Genomic DNA, 15790 nt, shown 5'->3' with positions numbered 1-15790 from the left:
GGGGCTGGGCTGTCACTGTGCCCTCCCTGCCCTGCCCTCAGCCACGCCTGAGTGTCACCCAACGCCTCCTGCAGCCGTCTGGCACACAGATAAGGACCCTTCAATTGACTGGGACGTTCAGTGTCGTGTTCCAGTGTGACTTTGGAAACACTGCACTGCCCTGACGTGTGCTGGGAGAGACACAGGGAAGGAAAAGAATAATGCAAGTCTCAAACACAAACCTTTATTTTTTAAAGTCCTGTGACAACTTCAGTTTTTCAGTTACAGGCTGGTTCTGGAGAATCTGTAAAACCCTGAGCTCTCCCTTAACCAGAACAGCGGCTTCATGTGCCTGATGTTGTAACAGAGCTTGAATTCAAACTGAGCCTCTCTCCAGTGAGAGTGTTCTGAACCCCCAGCAGTTCCTGCAGAGCACACAAACCTCAACAGAGTCAATCGTGACCTAAATTTGTGCCATTACAAGAGCACTGAGGGTTCCAGAACGTTCTGTGCTGCTGGGTCACAGCACCAGTGACAAAGGCTGGGCCTGCCCTGCCCTTCCCTCCCGCTGCTCCCCACTGTCCCTGCACTACAGCACTGGGGAGCTCTGCAAGGCACCCAGCTCCTCCTCGGTGTCACTGGCTGTCACCAGACTCTGGAAGGTGCCACCAATGGCCTTCTCCTTGTAAGAGACAGCTCCGAAGAACAAGGAGTGGAACTGGAAAATGCAACATTTGTACAGGTAAGAATTCTGTGATGCAGAATTTGGACATCAATTATTTGTGAAGCTTTTGCCACTCTAAGATCTCTCTCAGCCAGCAGCGTTTCCCAGTGAAACCCACCTGCCCCCCAGGAGTCTCCCAGCTGTGCTGGGGTTTTCCAGCTGTGCTGGGGTTTTCCAGCTGTGCTGATCCCGCTGAAACCCCCAGTGCATGTGGGGGTGCTCAGCCCAGCAGCAGCCGTGGGGTTCCAGTGCTGGCACCGTGGGGAGTTCCCTCACCTTGGCATAAGGAGCCTCTGTGGCCTCTCCTGCTGCTGCCTGGGCCGTGGCTGCTCCTGCTCTGCCTGGCCCATCCCTCTCGGTGCCTCTGGGAATATTTTTTACCTCTTGTTTTGCCAGAGCACTCGAGGGTTTTGCAGGGTCTGTGCTCGGAGTGTTTCCCTTCTGCTGTGGCTTTTTGGAAGTGGCTGTGCCTGCGTTGCTGGCTCCCTCCATGGAGGTCTGGTCAGATTTATCCATGCCAGTCCTTGAGCTGGATTGGACAGAGTAGGTTAGGTTAGAGCTGGCTTTGTGTTTCATTGGAATATCCTAATTTTCTGTTTGTGAAAAGATTACAGAGCTTCAGAGGGGATTCTCAGCAGGTTCCCTCCTGCTGCCCCCAGAGCCTGAGGAGATGAGAAAGCAGCAGCTTGTACAGAACGTTCTCTCTTGCACCCCCTTAGTGCTGCTGTGCTGCTGAGATGTTCCTGAACCCCTGCAGTTCAGTTTTCCTGTGAAAACCTGAGGTTTTCACCCCTTTAAGGCCACCTGCCCCCTCAGCCCCTGTTACCTGTCCCGGGGCCGTGGGCAGCAGGCAGGCTCTGCCTCCTTCTCAGCCTCACACAGGGTGGCCAGGATAAAGCTGGCCTCCAGCAGCAGGTCCTCAATGCTGAAAGCAATGGGTCTGAACACAAGGATTGAGACCAAACAGCACAGGGAATTACAGATCCTGTGATTCCACCTATGCAATTAAAAAGCTCCTCCTCTGAAAAGCTGCAAATCTCCTGGATTTGCTGCTGAGGAATGAGAGAGGGGCTCCTGTTACAGATCTCACTGCTCCAATCAGCAAATGCTGTGCAGTGTCAGAGTCAAATGATAGCATTAAATATGTAATTATTAAAATGATATTTATTCAGAAAATGTATTGTTTCTTTAAAGTGCTAAATAAATAAATCATTGCCTGCAGGGGACTGAGAGCCTCAGGTGTCCAGGTAATTTATACACAGGAGCTCATCAGTCAGCACAGCTGCCTTGGCAATGCCCATGCCTGGGTTCAGTGTTCATATGGAATTACAAACTCTGCAGTGCAGGTTAGAAATGGCTCTGGGATTGAGCTGTTTGGGATGAACCTGCAGTTCAGTGTTTATATGGAATTACAAACTCTGCAGTGCAGGTTAGGAATGGCTCTGGGATTGAGCTGTTTGGGATGAACCTGCAGTTCAGTGTCCCTGGGTAGTGCAGGCCCTGCAGGGCAGCCCCACACGTACCTCCCACTCCTGTCCGAGTGGACGGACACAGGGACGCTCACGGCTTCGGCAAACGCCAGCAGCCCCTGCAGAGAAGGGTGGGGTGAGGTGAAAGTCAAACCAGAACACTGATACTGGAATGGGAGTTTATCCCAGCTGCTGTTTACTGGCAAAAAGAGGGGAAAATTCGGCTGCTTCCAAGCTGGTTTCTGTCCTTCCCTGCCAGAGCCTTGCCAGAGGAGGCTCTGCATGGAGAACTGCCCTGGGCTCAATGCTTCCCTGGGGCAGCTGTGCTGTGTCTGCCCCGCACAGAAACCTCATCCCTGTTTCAGAAGTGTTTGTTTGCCTTTCAAAGGACCCTGGGGTTTAAAGCTAATCCTCACCAGGTGCTGAAACCCTGCTGCAGTCAGGAGGGCTGGTGGGACACAGGGACCATCCCATGCTGTCCTGGTCCAGTCAAGCAAATCAATGAGAAATGGGTTTTCTTCCCAGACAAATTCTTACTTTACCCTCAGTTCTTTAAGGCAAAATGTCACTTCAGAATCGACTCCAACTTGAAAGTAGTCAAATTCCTCTGGGCTGAGCTGTATCTCAGTAAGCATTGTCCTTGAAAAGTCTGTTTGAGATAACAACAAAGTCAGGGACTCACAGCAGTGAAGTTTGAACTCAACAAAGCTGTGATTGTAACCCTGAGGTTTTTTCATAAGCATTGTTTGAACAAATGATTGTGTTTTTATAGTGGCTAATATTAATAAATGTTTAGCTTATATGCATATTAGAATTAAGTAAAATCCTCCATTTATTTTCAGTACATTGTGTAGATCTGAATGGATTTTAACAGAACCCATTCCGTGTTCTGCTGTGTGATCTAACCTTGCACCTGCTGCTGTTCTTGCAGATCTGCTTCTTCCACAGGCATCCATCACAAATAATATTCCCAGCTGCCTATTGTTGTATGGATGGGAAGCCCAAAATGCAGCGTGACTTGAAGAGATTAATCAAAATTACTGACAATCACCAGAGCACAATGGAGGTGGACAGAGGCTCTTTGTTTTAAATGACAATCTTTTCCTGACACAGGAAAGTGGCAGCAGGAAATTGGCTGCTCACTTTCAGGTGTTCAGGTTTTTGTTACCACGAGGTGGCTCCGTGGCTGTCCGTGGGTGTGTGAGGAGAAAGTGAGAGGGGCAATTTCCTGGCTGTGACAGTCTGGAGAGCTCAGAGAAATCCCACAGCAGGAAGTGCTCCAGGCCATTGCCACTCTTCCCTTTCTCTGCTCCCTTGTTTCATCTCCCGGGGTTCAAAGAGGCTCTTTGAGAGGCTCCTTGTGCCTGTGGCAGGGGGTGTTTGATTCCTGTGGATCCCCCAGGCCAAGGACACAGAGGAGCTGCAGCCAGGGAGATTCCCAGCACCTCTCACTGCCTCCCCTCCCTTCCCTCACAGAACCCTTGGTATCTCTTCACACTTGAACCATTTTTTCACTTTCTTTCTTACAATAGTCGTGGGAAGTGAATGTTTCTGAAGGGACCAGACGTGTCATTCAAAATGCAATCAATCTCTTTCTTTGCCCCGTTTCACTCCAGCCACTTTCTGCCCCTTGATCCTTCTCTTAGCCTGGTCCCAGCCCAGCTCCCAGCCCTGAGCTCCTCCCAGGTCCTTCCCCCAGCTTTGGTCACAGGTATGAAAAGCATCTCTCTATTATATGATACACAAGAACCTCTGCTTCAAAACCACAATGTCATCTCCAAAACTGGAGTCACACCCCAAGAATCTCCAGCTCATTCTCCACCTCCTGGAGATGTGGAGACCATGGCATAACAGTGCAGGGCTTGCTGACACTCTGTGCTGTCCTCAGACTAAAATATACTCTCTAATGATATCAATTCTATAATTGTGGTATTCAGATTTAAATAGTTCTTTTTAAAACATGAAATTATCCCCTTTTTCCTGGCAGTTGCCAGGCTGCTGCTCTTGCAGCACAGTAATTACCTCTTTCAAAGCCTACAGCAAGTGGCATAATTTATTTCAATTGGCTGCTCAGTCTGAGATCTGCCACTGACACCAGGAAGATGTTTCAATTTATTTAAATTGATTTAATTTATTAAAACCAGAGGGTGGCAGCATGACTTGAAATCTCTCTCTCTAATGTTCTGTTAAAAATGTCACTCAGTCATAAAATTCATCCCACATTTATGTCGTGACAGTTATTATTCCTGGAGTTCACCTCAAAAAAAAAAATGTTAAAAGCCCAAGGATTGGTTCACATTTTGAATTTCCTTACCAGTGTCTTCCTCAGTGTAACTCTTGAAACAAACTTTCACTGGAGTTACTGACAGGGTTATTTCTTCCTGACTGCTTGGGAAGTGGATCATCACATCAGCCAGCAGCCTATAAAATGTCATTCAACACTGAAATAATTCTATCTATGACTATTTAGCATTTGTTACATTGAAAAGTTAAACTCAAAAAAAATATTTCTGTGTTTGTTACCTGGAGTGGACTTTAAGAATGTTTGGACACATGTGCTTTGCAAAAACAGCCTGCAAGGGATCACACTCCTGAAATGTCAGGTTATAGGTTTTTACAACACCTGAGTATGAAGGAAACGAACAAAAATCAGTGCTTGGCTGTAATTTCAGTTTTGTTGTTTTTTTTTAATATTAATTGTTCAATAGAGGAAGTAACCAAGTGACTTAGCCCAGCTCCATGGAAATAAGTCACCACAAACAGGAAAAGAATCCACCTGCCATCTTAGGCTCCCTCCAGCCCGTTAGCTGTGCCTGGACAGCATCCGAGCTTTTTAAGGATCCACAAGAAATAAACCAACAAAGGCAGGGTGGGAAAGAGCCCCAGTAATTAACTGGGAAAAGAACAGAAATGGGAGTGGAGTGCAGAACACAAACCCTGCAGATCTCTGGGAGGGTGGGCTGAGGGAGCCCAGCTGTCTGCAGACACAGCTCAGCGCATTATCCTACACCAGTGACCCCTCAGTGACACACAGACCGTGCTGCAGCACACACAGCTCCGTGGGGGAGATGAGGTTTGTCCTGCAGGGGCTGATGAACGCCCCCAGTGCTGCTGGGCTCAGGAGGACAGAGCTCTGCTGCTGCTGCTGCTGCTGCTGGCATTAATTGTGGCTCCCAGTGAGCTCACCGTGCCTGCAGAGCAGCTGGAAGGTGATGTGCTGCTCACTGGGGCTGGTGCAGATGCTGCATTTCTCTACATTCCTTTCCAGCACATTTACACATCTAAACACAGGGAGAACTGACTGAAAAAAAAAACAAACAAAAAAAAATCAGTTCAGAGCAGCTTTGCAATAAACATAAATTTCCCTGGGTTTGTACCCTGATTTATCTCAAGCTGCTGCTCTGAAGGCTTCCCCAAACTGCTCTGGGGACACTGGGAGAGCCCAGGCTGATCCTCACCCACCACAATTTCAGCTGAAATTGGCTCAATTTGCTGCTGTGTGTAACAACTCACTAAAATGTACCTTAATTATCAATTTACAGGGGAGGGATGGCTGCTTCTCCTTCTGACAGGGCTGGCTCCCAGCTGTCCAGCAGTAATGCTGGAAAAACATGGATGAGAAGAACACACAAGCATATGCTGACCTCGAGGAATTCACTGATCTTAAGGCAAGCTGGAAATGGAATCACAGAGTCCTTAGGGCTGCAAAAGAACTCCAGCATCACTGAATCCAACCACTGAGGGAACAGGAGTAAAATAATTTATTAACTCAAAACTTAACCTTTTAAAAAGAGCCTCCTCTGGGCTTCAGTGCCACCAGCAAACCTGGAATTTACATCTCAAAATGATTCAAAAAATTTTAAATATGCATTTTTATTTTATTTTCATTTTTAAATAAAAATAATTGAGTTACCCAAACACCCAGAGCTCAGCTTGTGTTTGCATTTGAGGGACATGATCCATACAGATGAGCAAAGACACCTCAAAATCCCCCAGGTACAAAACAAAATATCTCCAGTTGTGATTTCCATCCTCCCAGTGAGCCAAGGAGAGTTGATCACTTTTACCTAAGGAACCTCTGGAGCAAACACTAATTCTGCTGGAAATGAGGTTTGATTAATCAGAGGCATTAATGGATGTGTTCTTCCTGTTGAGTCACAGCAGTACAAAACATGTTGTTTTCACTCCTCTGTGGTACAAAGCCCAAACCTTGTGACCTGTGACAACAGGACTGACCCCTGTGGCATTAACCCAGATATCCTGGACAGCAAAAAATCAAAGGATCTTAGGGCAGAGTAGGAATGAAATCTTCCACAATAATTAAAATCACAGAAAATATGGCATGTGTCCATACTGAAAGTGGAGGGAGCTAAGAATGTGATGGACTGAAAGGTACCCGTGGAAAAACACAATATCCAATTGCATAAATACTGGGCTTATAATAAAGATTTTTAAATTAGAAGAAATAAAATTCACTTACACCTTTTTCTACGGGGTCAAACCAAAATTCATCACTAATCCGTGCTATGGCATGTATTGCTCTTCCAAACACTGCCAGGGAAAGAAAACACTGCAATATGCATTCCAAATTAAAACAAAAAGATAAAAAGGTGGCCCTGCACTTTCTCCAGAATAATCCAAGAGGAAGCATTACAAATTTCTTATACATTCGAAAGAAAATGGATGGTGGAAACTGTTATTTTTTCAATTTAATTAAGATTTTAATTATCCAAACCCTCAATGTTTTGGAAAGCTGCCTCTGATGAGGCACCTCGGATGTCGCTTTGCGGCGCCTGGAGTTCCCACAAATTAGGTCAATCAGACAAAACCACCGGGGCTAGAAATTACATTTAGCAGGGGAAAAGCCTGAGAAGCAAAGGGACATGTGGAGAAATGGAATCCTAAGAAACAGCGGAGCCTAGCAGAGGCCCTGGATCCCTCCGGCGAGCAGCTTTTCCCTCAGAATGGAGCGGAGCTGTGCCCTGGAGCTGCACAGGGGACACGGAGCCAGGCCTGGCTGTCCCCAATCCTGCCCATCCCAACAGGCCCAGCCGCGCACACCCGCACAGCGCCCGATGCCCGCCGCGATGAGGGAGAGGCGGATCCCCCGCCCCGCTCCGCTCCCGGGGCTCGTGTTCCGCTCAGGGCAGTGCCGGGGGTGCCGCGTTCCCGGTGTCCCGCACCAATCCCCGCGTGTGCCGGGCTGCCCGGTCCCGGTACCTCGGAGCTGCGCCCCCCCGATCACGCACTTCATGGCTCTCCCCTCCCTCCCCTCACGGCCGCCCCCCCTCCCCTCACGGCCGCGGAGGGCGGGAAACGCCGTGAGGGCGGGGCGGGCGCCGCGCGGAGCCCCGGAAGTGGAACCCGGGGATTATGGAATTGTGGAATTGTGGAATTATGGAATTTTATGGAATTATGGAATTGTGGAATTGGGGATTGTCCCGAGTTACCCTCAGGGATCTTCAGCCCAACCCCTGGCCCTGCACAGACACCCCGACAATCCCACCCTGTGCGTTCCTGAGAGCATCGTCCAGCCTCTCCTGGAGCTCTGGTGGTCTCCGGGCCGTGCCCGTTCCCTGGGCAGTGCCCAGCATCCTCTGAGGGAGAACCTTTCCCTGATCTCCAACCTGAATCCCCCTGACACAGCTCCAGCCGCTCCCCGGGTCCTGTCCCTGTCCCAGAGCAGACATCGGAGCCGCCCTCGGCAGCACCAGCCCATGGACAGAGCCGGGAAACGCCCTCAACCCAAAAGAGAAGGGCTGAGCATGGCACTGATTAGCATGGGAAGCAAGAGAATCATAAACAATAGAATACTAATTAATAATGTAACTATGTAGCTTGTAGCCAATGAACATCAATTCTTTTGTTTCCTAAAATGCAAAAAGAGTAAAAAGAATTGATAGGTGGGGTGCTTGGATTGTGGGAGACCACGGAGCGCCCAGGCTTGCGCAACTCTGAAATAAATAAATAACCAGTGTTTGTCTCTCTCTCTCTCGTCATTATTGGCTCGTTTTGCGAACAACTCTCGTTTCACGTGTGTAAAAACCCAGCCAGCGGGATGCGGCACGGACGCGTTCAGGGCTCTATTGTCCCTTCGCAGGCGCCGTAGCGGGGGCGGTGCCGGTGCCGGGCGGTTCCGGGAGGGCCGGAGCGGAGCGGGCGCGATGGTGAGAGCGGGGGGACCCCGGGGGCTCCCCGGGATCTCCCCGGGATCTCCGGGCACACCGGAACCCCCGGCACGGCCACAACAGCCGGGCCCGACCCGGCCGGGCTGCGGGAGAGCGGGCGGGAGGGCGGCCCCCAGCTGAGGCGAGGCCCCCAGGGGGGTGAGGGCCGGGCCGCGGCTGCAGGAGCTCCCTTTATAATTTGTATTAATTTTATCGTAATCGCATTAATTTTTTTTTTAATTATTTAACGCTTCTTTCATAACATCGACAATTCATTAATTATGATTTGCCCGTTCATTTGGCTGTGTTTTCTCTTCTGTTGCTTCCTCTCGTTTAACATTGATCATGTTCCGCCCTGTTTCTCATCCCCTGCAATCAACTCCTCCATTCCAATCAGGCTGGGCACAGAGTAAGTCACTCCTTGGCTCTCCTAACACCCCTGGGAAGGGAAAGGCTCCTTCGTGTTCCTCCGTGCCACTGGCAGCTGGCTCCGATCAATTTAGGGGCTGCTGGCCCACCAGATCACCCCCAAAATCCAGGTGTTTTATCATTTTTCGCCACTGCTTTAAGCTCTAGATACGCGTGGTGATTGAACCTTGCAGTGCTGTTCGGTTGGTTTGGTTACTGCAATGAATGGGAGCTGGAATGGGAATTCTGGGGAAGTGTGGGGCTGGTATTTGCTCAGCACAGGGGACATCTGTGCTGAGAGCACACGCTGCTGGCTCAGTGGGGTGTGTGAGTGGCAGGATAATTTTATTAATTTTATTAAACATCAAATACATAATGGTACTGCACACTGAAATCCTTCAGGCAACAGTGAGACAATCTATCTATTGCCACTTATTAATCCAAATCACTGTTACCAGTTTTGGTAACCTATCAAAAATGTCTTTTTTTTTCCCTCTTGGTTTCATTTTGTATTGGTCACTCATTGATTAAAAAGCTCTTGTATTGCATTACCAATACTTTCAACCATCTGTCTCCAGGTGGGTTTGATGGTGGCACTGAGATGTTCTTAATATAAAAAAAAAAAACAACAAACCCTAAACCAATCAAAAATACCACCCAAGCTCCCTCTGCCTTCTTGAGGACTGTTAGCCTGAAGGTAACTGCATGGCCTAAAAACCCATGAGGGAAAATAATCTTTAAAAATACAATTTCTTAGCCTAGTTATATTTGTTTCTAGAAATAAATCTGGGCTGTGTCCTTTACAAACACATTTGAGGGTGTCCTTTTAGGAACTGCCCCTCTAACATGAAGTGGAAGATAAAAATCTCTTTAATTTGGAGCCATTCTTTGAGTTCCTAGGGCTGAGTGTTTCCAGATCCAGGGTTTTCCCAGAGCAGTGCCATAACATTCCCTGCTTTGTAAAGCTTCTCATGCCCTTTTTGCACAATTAATTTGCCCTGTGTTGCTTGCATTATTGCTTTATTTGCAGATTTAAGGCCTGTGCTGTTAAGCCATGGCCTTGCATCATCTCAGTCCTTGATTTTGAAGCCCCTCACTACATTTTTATTCTGGCATCTGAAACTGTAAATGTATAGAGGTGGTGACAGGAGCACTGTGCAGTGGCCTGGATTGGCTTTTCTGCAGTGCCCTGTTTCTATTTTGTTGTTATTTTTTAGCCTTGTTCAGTTTTTCAGTGGTTTCTGCCATGAGGACTCTGAATGCTCTTCTCCTCTGGTCAGCTATTAACACATGCTGCAAATTTGCTGCTTTTTAAAAATATTTTGGGGTGGTTTTTTTTTTGTTTTTTTTTTTTTTTTTTTAGTAAGGGGAGAGAAGCTTGGATGAAGAGATTTTTTTAAGAGAAGTGGCTGCAGTTTAGCCAGGTCTGAGAGAGAAAAAACGGTGGGATGGTTTATGGCAGCTCCCAAATTTGTGTAAAATACATCAGGTAATGCAACAGGAATGTGTTAGCAGTGCAACTATTGCACTGTGGGCCTTCAGCAACAAACCACAAATAAATCTGTTTGTAAAGCCCCCTCTGCTCATGGCCTGGCAAAGCCCCTGCTGGAGCAAAATCCCATCCCCATTCCATCCTCACTGCAGCAGCTTTTGGGTCTAAATGCCAGGCTGGGGACAGTGCAGGGGACACTGCGGTGCTGGCTGTGCCCTAAGCCCTGTGTGTCCCCTCTCTCTCTCTCTGGCCCTGTGTGTCCCCTCTCTCTCTGTCCCTGTGTGTCCCCCGTGTGTGTCCCCCCTGTCTGTCCCTGTCCCTGTGTGTCCCCTCTCTCTCTGTCCCTGTGTGTCCCCTGTGTGTGTCCCCCGTGTCTGTCCCTGTCCCTGTGTGTCCCCTCCCTCTCTGTCTGTCCCTGTGTCCCCCCTCCCTGTCTGTCCCTGTGTGTCCCCTGTCTGTCCCTGTGTCCCCCCTCTCTCTCTGTCCCTGTGTGTCCCCCGTGTGTGTCCCCCTTCTCTCTCTCTGTCCCTGTGTGTCCCCTGTCTGTCCCTGTGTCCCCCCTCTCTCTCTGTCCCTGTGTCCCCCCTCTCTCTCTGTCCCTGTGTGTCCCCTGTGTGTCCCTGCAGTTGGTGCTGGTGCTGGGTGACCTGCACATCCCCCATCGCTGTAACAGCCTCCCGGCCAAGTTCAAGAAGCTGCTGGTGCCTGGCAAGATCCAGCACATCCTGTGCACAGGGAACCTCTGCACCAAGGACACCTATGACTACCTCAAGACCCTGGCTGGGGATGTTCATGTTGTCAGAGGGGACTTTGATGAGGTACTGTCTGCTTTTCTTGGGGTATCCTTTAAGTTTGTCACGTTTGGAGTTGATTCAAGTAAAAAAGGTGGAATGAGTTCCTGAGCTCTCCCCTTCTGGGTGGTGCAATAGGGTTGGGTTTAAGGAGAAATCTGTCTAATCTGGGTTTGGTTTATTTTCTTTGCTTTTAGAACCTGAATTACCCTGAGCAGAAAGTTGTGACTGTTGGACAGTTCAAAATTGGGCTGATTCATGGCCATCAGGTGATCCCCTGGGGTGACATGGCCAGCCTGGCTCTGCTCCAGAGGCAGTTTGATGTGGACATCCTCATTTCAGGGCACACACACAAATTTGAGGCATTTGAACATGAAAATAAATTCTATATCAACCCAGGATCAGCCACAGGAGCCTACCATGCCTTAGAGAAGTAAGTGAATATTGGGGAGACTTTTTTTGGTTTGTTGTTTTTGGGGTTTTTTTTGTACAAAACTGAACTACAAACTCCTGAGGGTTAATATTTGTGGTTTAAGTGTCAGGGAGAGGATAGTTAGAGTTGTATAACTCACCCAGCTGGACTGGCTCAGTCTCCTGGACTGAAACATGAAATGCTCACAGCCTCAGATCTCTGTGCTGTACTTACAGAATTAATTCCCATTTTTCCTGAAGTGATTTCTGCTGAAGAGTGGTAAAACTCTAAGAGGGTTATAGACAAACAATCACTGTGAATTTTTTCCTCTCTTTCCAGCAACATCATTCCTTCATTTGTGCTGATGGACATCCAGGCTTCTACAGTAGTTACATATGTCTATCAACTAATTGGAGATGATGTGAAAGTAGAAAGAATTGAGTACAAGAAATCCTAAGAAATGTTTTTGCTTGTCTGGTATTTTTACCATCTCCTTCTGAACTGCAAGTTCCAAAACTTGCTTGCTCGTTTACAGCCCTGCACTGTCTCTAACAGCTCAACAATGTAACTTCTTGTCATGAATTTAAACAACCTTGTGTTTGCTTTTCTCTGTATGATTTGTAAAATATTCCATTAAGATAACTGTCTAAATACTGTTCCCTAATGTAATAAACTCCACTTCATAGAAAAGCTGAGCCTGGTGAGGTGGTGTTGGGGAGGAATGCAGCAGTTGTGGTGGTTTGGGGTTCCCCTTCCAAGGGGTGCTTGGACAGGGCTGGAACAGAGACTGAGGGCTCTGGGACCAGGCTGGGTTTGCTCCAGAACCCAGTTTATATTTAATTGTCTCAATTTAACATTCTCAGCTAAGTTCAAGGAGTAAAATGGCTTGATAGACTGTGAAAGGATTACAATTACCTTGTAATTTCAGTAGAGTTTGAGTCTTTCAGCTCTCCCTGTGCTTTCCTGAGTGATGATCTCACTCAATCCATACCCAGTGAGGAGAGGCTTCCCTGTATTTTCCTTTATTTGTGGCTCACATCTGACACTCCATTTCCTGCTCTCTTTGCTCCATGCACAGAGGCTCTCAGTGATGAATTCCATGTGACTCAAAGCTGCTGAGGTTAACCCTGGGTTGTTCAGGAGCAGCACCTTTGGCTCCTCTGTTCCCACAGCTGCAGGCACCTGAATGTATTGAACAGCTCCCCTTTCTCACAACTGCTGTAACTTTCCAACAAAACCGATTTTTACCTTTTGCCTCCTCCATCAGAATGTTTAGGATGGGGGAAGTTTCCTTGGCCTTTGGATTATGATTTTTCCATCAGCTGGAACCCTTCTTTCTGTGTGTGTCATGAGCTGACTGAATAACTCATTTCTATTCCAAATAAATCTGCTTTGCCCTGGATAAAAAGACATTTCAGGCTGGTGTCTCAAGAACCTCTGGCTAATTGCACTTCATGCAATCAGAGAAAAGTTGAAAAGAAAACCTTGGCATGTGAAATTCAGAGAATTCAATTGACTGGAACATCAATTTATTGACAAATTCATAATTAAGAGGTTTATAGAATATTGTAAGGGGCCAAATAGATGCACAAGTTTATTTCTTTTTAATTTACATTGTAAGGCTAAAATTGACACACAAGTTTCTTTGTTTTTACTTAAGGCCAAAACTGATACATAAGTTTGTAAAGTTACACTTACAATTTGTCTACAAAGTATTTTACATGAGCCACAGCCCCTGCAGTTTTAAACAGTTCATCACAGGGATGACAAAGTTCTGCTGCTGTGGGGGACATCTCAGAGAGGTCCTGGCAGCAGGCCTGAACACGGGGAAAGCCAGAGGAAAGGAAACAAACTTTACTCCTTCCTAAAGTGCTGAGTATGAACTGGTGACTCCAAACAGGAAATTCTGCTGAGCCTGAACTGTTTTTGTGGGGGTGGGGAATGGAGGAGAAGCAGCCTAGAACAGCTGGGAAACGTGGAGAGGTACTGGATGCTCCTGGTGAAAGCTTTGGGGTTTTAGTCTGATGTTCTCCTGAGCAGTACAAGAGTTGTGAATGCACAGCCCAACCTCCTGCCAGGACAGGGAGGAGGGAAAAGGGGAAATCTCAACCTAATTTATGGCACTTCCAGGACACAGGACCCCTCTGATCCATCCAGGTACATCTGGAAGGTGAAAGAACAACATTAATAGGGCTTAGGAGAATGGGATGTGATCCAGGACACAGATGTGGTTCAGGTAGAATGAATTCTTTGAATTAATGAGGGGATAGTTTATTATATGCAGTACATGTTACTAAAGTAGATCAGCTACAAAGTATTTTTGCAAGAAGTCAGGTGAAAACCTTTAGAGAAAAAGGAGAAAACACTGCCTGAGGAGGAGAGGTGGTTTTTTGTTTTACCTGCAGGAGATGAGATGCTGGGACATCTGCCAGAGCAGGGTTTCCACATTTCTTTTGGTACTCTTGAATCAAGGGTTGTTGCATCATCAAGGCTGTAAGAGGCAAAATTGGATCCTTTGTCAAATTAAGCTCTCTAAAAGCCAAAAATTCAGACAACAGAAGCAAAAAACCAAAGTGTGATCCCATAGCTTGAAGTCAGATGGGCCCTGTCATTTCCCAGTAGAGGAAACAAGCCTGGCTGTTCCTTGGGCTGTTAATAAAACCCATAAATGCAGAATTTCAGTGTTCCTTGGTTCCAGTCCCTGGCTGAGTGTAGGACCAGTGGTAACAGTGCCCTGCAGTGCCAGGGCTGGGCTCTGAGTGTGCCCAGGTGTGAGAGCAGCCCCAGGTGCTCTGAGTCCCCAGGTGAGTGGGGCCCAGCCCAGCTCCCTTTGTGATTTAAGTGGAGCACAAAAAGGGCTTTTAGTTCTTGAAAACTTCGTGGCAAGACCACCAATTCCCGAGTCTTCAGTACAGGCAGCTCATTTATTTTTTTTCTGAGTGTTTTTGTTGCTGAAACTCTGACTCTGTGATGCCCTGAGCTGGATTCATCTAAAGGTAAGGTCAAGGTTTTGATTATCTCACTCTGGTTGCTTCTATTTTAACTGCATTTGATCTGTTACTTGGTCTTGAATGGCTGTAAAACTCTGTCCTAGTGAGATGAAATTTATTTCTTTATTAACTTAGCAATACTTAAAAATCCCTGGAGACTAAATATTAGAAAACCTTCATGACTTCAAACAAAGGAAAATTATATAATGGTGAGATTTAATTCCTGCAATTGCCACCAGTTACAGCTGGTTTTTTACCATTTATTAACTTACCAGTTGTTTTTGGCAAAATAATCCACCAGCTCTTTTATTCTGTGGGTGTTTATCAGGTGTTGCTTTAAGAGTGGATAATATTTGGTTTTCCAGAACTGTTCATAGAGCTTCTCATTGATGATACTGTCCAGAACCAAAGAGCTGATCTGTAGATTTAAGTGTTAGTAATGAGAAGTGTTAATATTTTAGACAAATGTGATTTTACTTTTGAATGGAAAGAGCTCATAGTTTTCATATTGGACTCTACAGAGAATAGGTTTTGGGGTTTTTTTACATTTTATTTAAGTGCTGTGAATTGGCTGATTTTTTGAAAACTGATCCCAGATTCAGAGAGGGAAGTGAGTTAAACTTGGCCATGGGGAGGCAGCTCAAGGCAAAGCAAAAGTGCAATTTCCTAAACCCTTTGGCTTTTTAGGCTCGAATATTTACTCAGGAAAAACAAGGTGGTTCTGCTGCCCTCCAAAGAGAGACAGCCCAGAACATGGCACTGGCTGTGTACAAGAAATTTATCAGTTGCACAACAGAAATAAAAATGCATTTTACAAGGATTCTACATTTTTTGAGCATTCAAAGCCAAGTAAGGTTGGACAAGATCAGAGGAGAGAGAAAAGAAGGTCCTGTGAACACTTTTCTATCAAAAAACCTCCAAGTCAAAGGGAAATTAAGTAAATTTGATTTATTTACCTGGGAAGCAAATGCTACCAGTTCTCCAGTGTCCATGTGTTCATCCAATTGTTGCAGCACAGTTTCTTTCTTACAGGTTGATAACAAACCCTTGTGAAAAGAAGTTACAAAACATTATTATTCTGTGATTGATTAAAGCAGGAACACTCCCTTCAGAACAAATATTTGATTTATTCAGAAATCTTTTGAAACTCTAGGTGCAAATACAGAATTACCAAACCAGGATCTGTGTGCTTGGACTCAAAGTGTTGCTTTTAGCTCTCTCCAGTGGTGTTTTGCTGTAGCTGTCAGAGGATTGTTGGACTCATTGCCAGCAGGTTGTGTCTTACACCTCAGCTGTGATTTGGGGAAACCTTTCTGAGAGGAATTTAATGACTGGAAGTCAAAGAATTTCAAGTGCCT

At 46.6% G+C, this 15790-nt stretch overlaps 3 protein-coding genes across 3 annotated transcripts in view; 1 reads left to right on the top strand and 2 right to left on the bottom strand.

Annotated features, from left to right (window-relative positions):
- Positions 1 to 248: 248 nt before the first annotated feature.
- Positions 249 to 7099, bottom strand: RAD9B (RAD9 checkpoint clamp component B). Its single transcript, XM_036392880.2, has 9 exons — positions 5713 to 7099; positions 5359 to 5473; positions 4696 to 4795; positions 4487 to 4593; positions 2715 to 2821; positions 2227 to 2291; positions 1530 to 1643; positions 980 to 1232; positions 249 to 697 (listed from the first exon to the last, which is right to left on the bottom strand). The coding sequence occupies exons 1-9, from the start codon at positions 5806 to 5808 to the stop codon at positions 569 to 571; spliced, it is 1086 nt and encodes a 361-aa protein (XP_036248773.1). The 5' UTR covers positions 5809 to 7099; the 3' UTR covers positions 249 to 568.
- Positions 7100 to 8291: 1192 nt separating this feature from the next.
- Positions 8292 to 12854, top strand: VPS29 (VPS29 retromer complex component). Its single transcript, XM_036393437.2, has 4 exons — positions 8292 to 8339; positions 10866 to 11057; positions 11228 to 11463; positions 11782 to 12854. Exons 1-4 carry the CDS (start codon positions 8337 to 8339, stop codon positions 11897 to 11899), a joined length of 549 nt encoding a protein of 182 aa, XP_036249330.1. The 5' UTR covers positions 8292 to 8336; the 3' UTR covers positions 11900 to 12854.
- A 100-nt stretch (positions 12855 to 12954) lies between these two features.
- Positions 12955 to 15790, bottom strand: part of KNTC1 (kinetochore associated 1) — a 31499-nt gene continuing 28663 nt past the window's right edge. Inside the window, 5 exon segments of the mRNA XM_036393434.2 lie at positions 12955 to 13605; positions 13842 to 13913; positions 13915 to 13933; positions 14705 to 14850; positions 15389 to 15478. Coding sequence (XP_036249327.2) covers positions 13558 to 13605; positions 13842 to 13913; positions 13915 to 13933; positions 14705 to 14850; positions 15389 to 15478 — 375 coding nt within the window. The 3' untranslated portion in view covers positions 12955 to 13557.

This window comes from Molothrus ater, chromosome 18 (assembly GCF_012460135.2).
Source record: "Molothrus ater isolate BHLD 08-10-18 breed brown headed cowbird chromosome 18, BPBGC_Mater_1.1, whole genome shotgun sequence".
NCBI classification, from domain to species: Eukaryota; Metazoa; Chordata; class Aves; order Passeriformes; family Icteridae; genus Molothrus; species Molothrus ater.
Note: the sequence above shows the minus strand (reverse complement) of the source record. Positions and strands in the feature narration are given on the sequence as shown.

Coding starts and splice junctions, on each gene's coding strand:
- RAD9B (XM_036392880.2), bottom strand. CDS start 5,808: ATGCTTGTGTGTTCTTCTCATCCATGTTTTTCCAGCATTACTGCTGGA. Junction 2,822..4,486: donor TTACACTGAGGAAGACACTG/GTAAGGAAATTC, acceptor TATCTCAAACAG/ACTTTTCAAGGACAATGCTT. Junction 1,233..1,529: donor TGCCCACGGCCCCGGGACAG/GTAACAGGGGCT, acceptor TGTCCAATCCAG/CTCAAGGACTGGCATGGATA.
- VPS29 (XM_036393437.2), top strand. Junction 11,058..11,227: donor TCAGAGGGGACTTTGATGAG/GTACTGTCTGCT, acceptor CTTTGCTTTTAG/AACCTGAATTACCCTGAGCA. Junction 11,464..11,781: donor GCCTACCATGCCTTAGAGAA/GTAAGTGAATAT, acceptor CTCTCTTTCCAG/CAACATCATTCCTTCATTTG.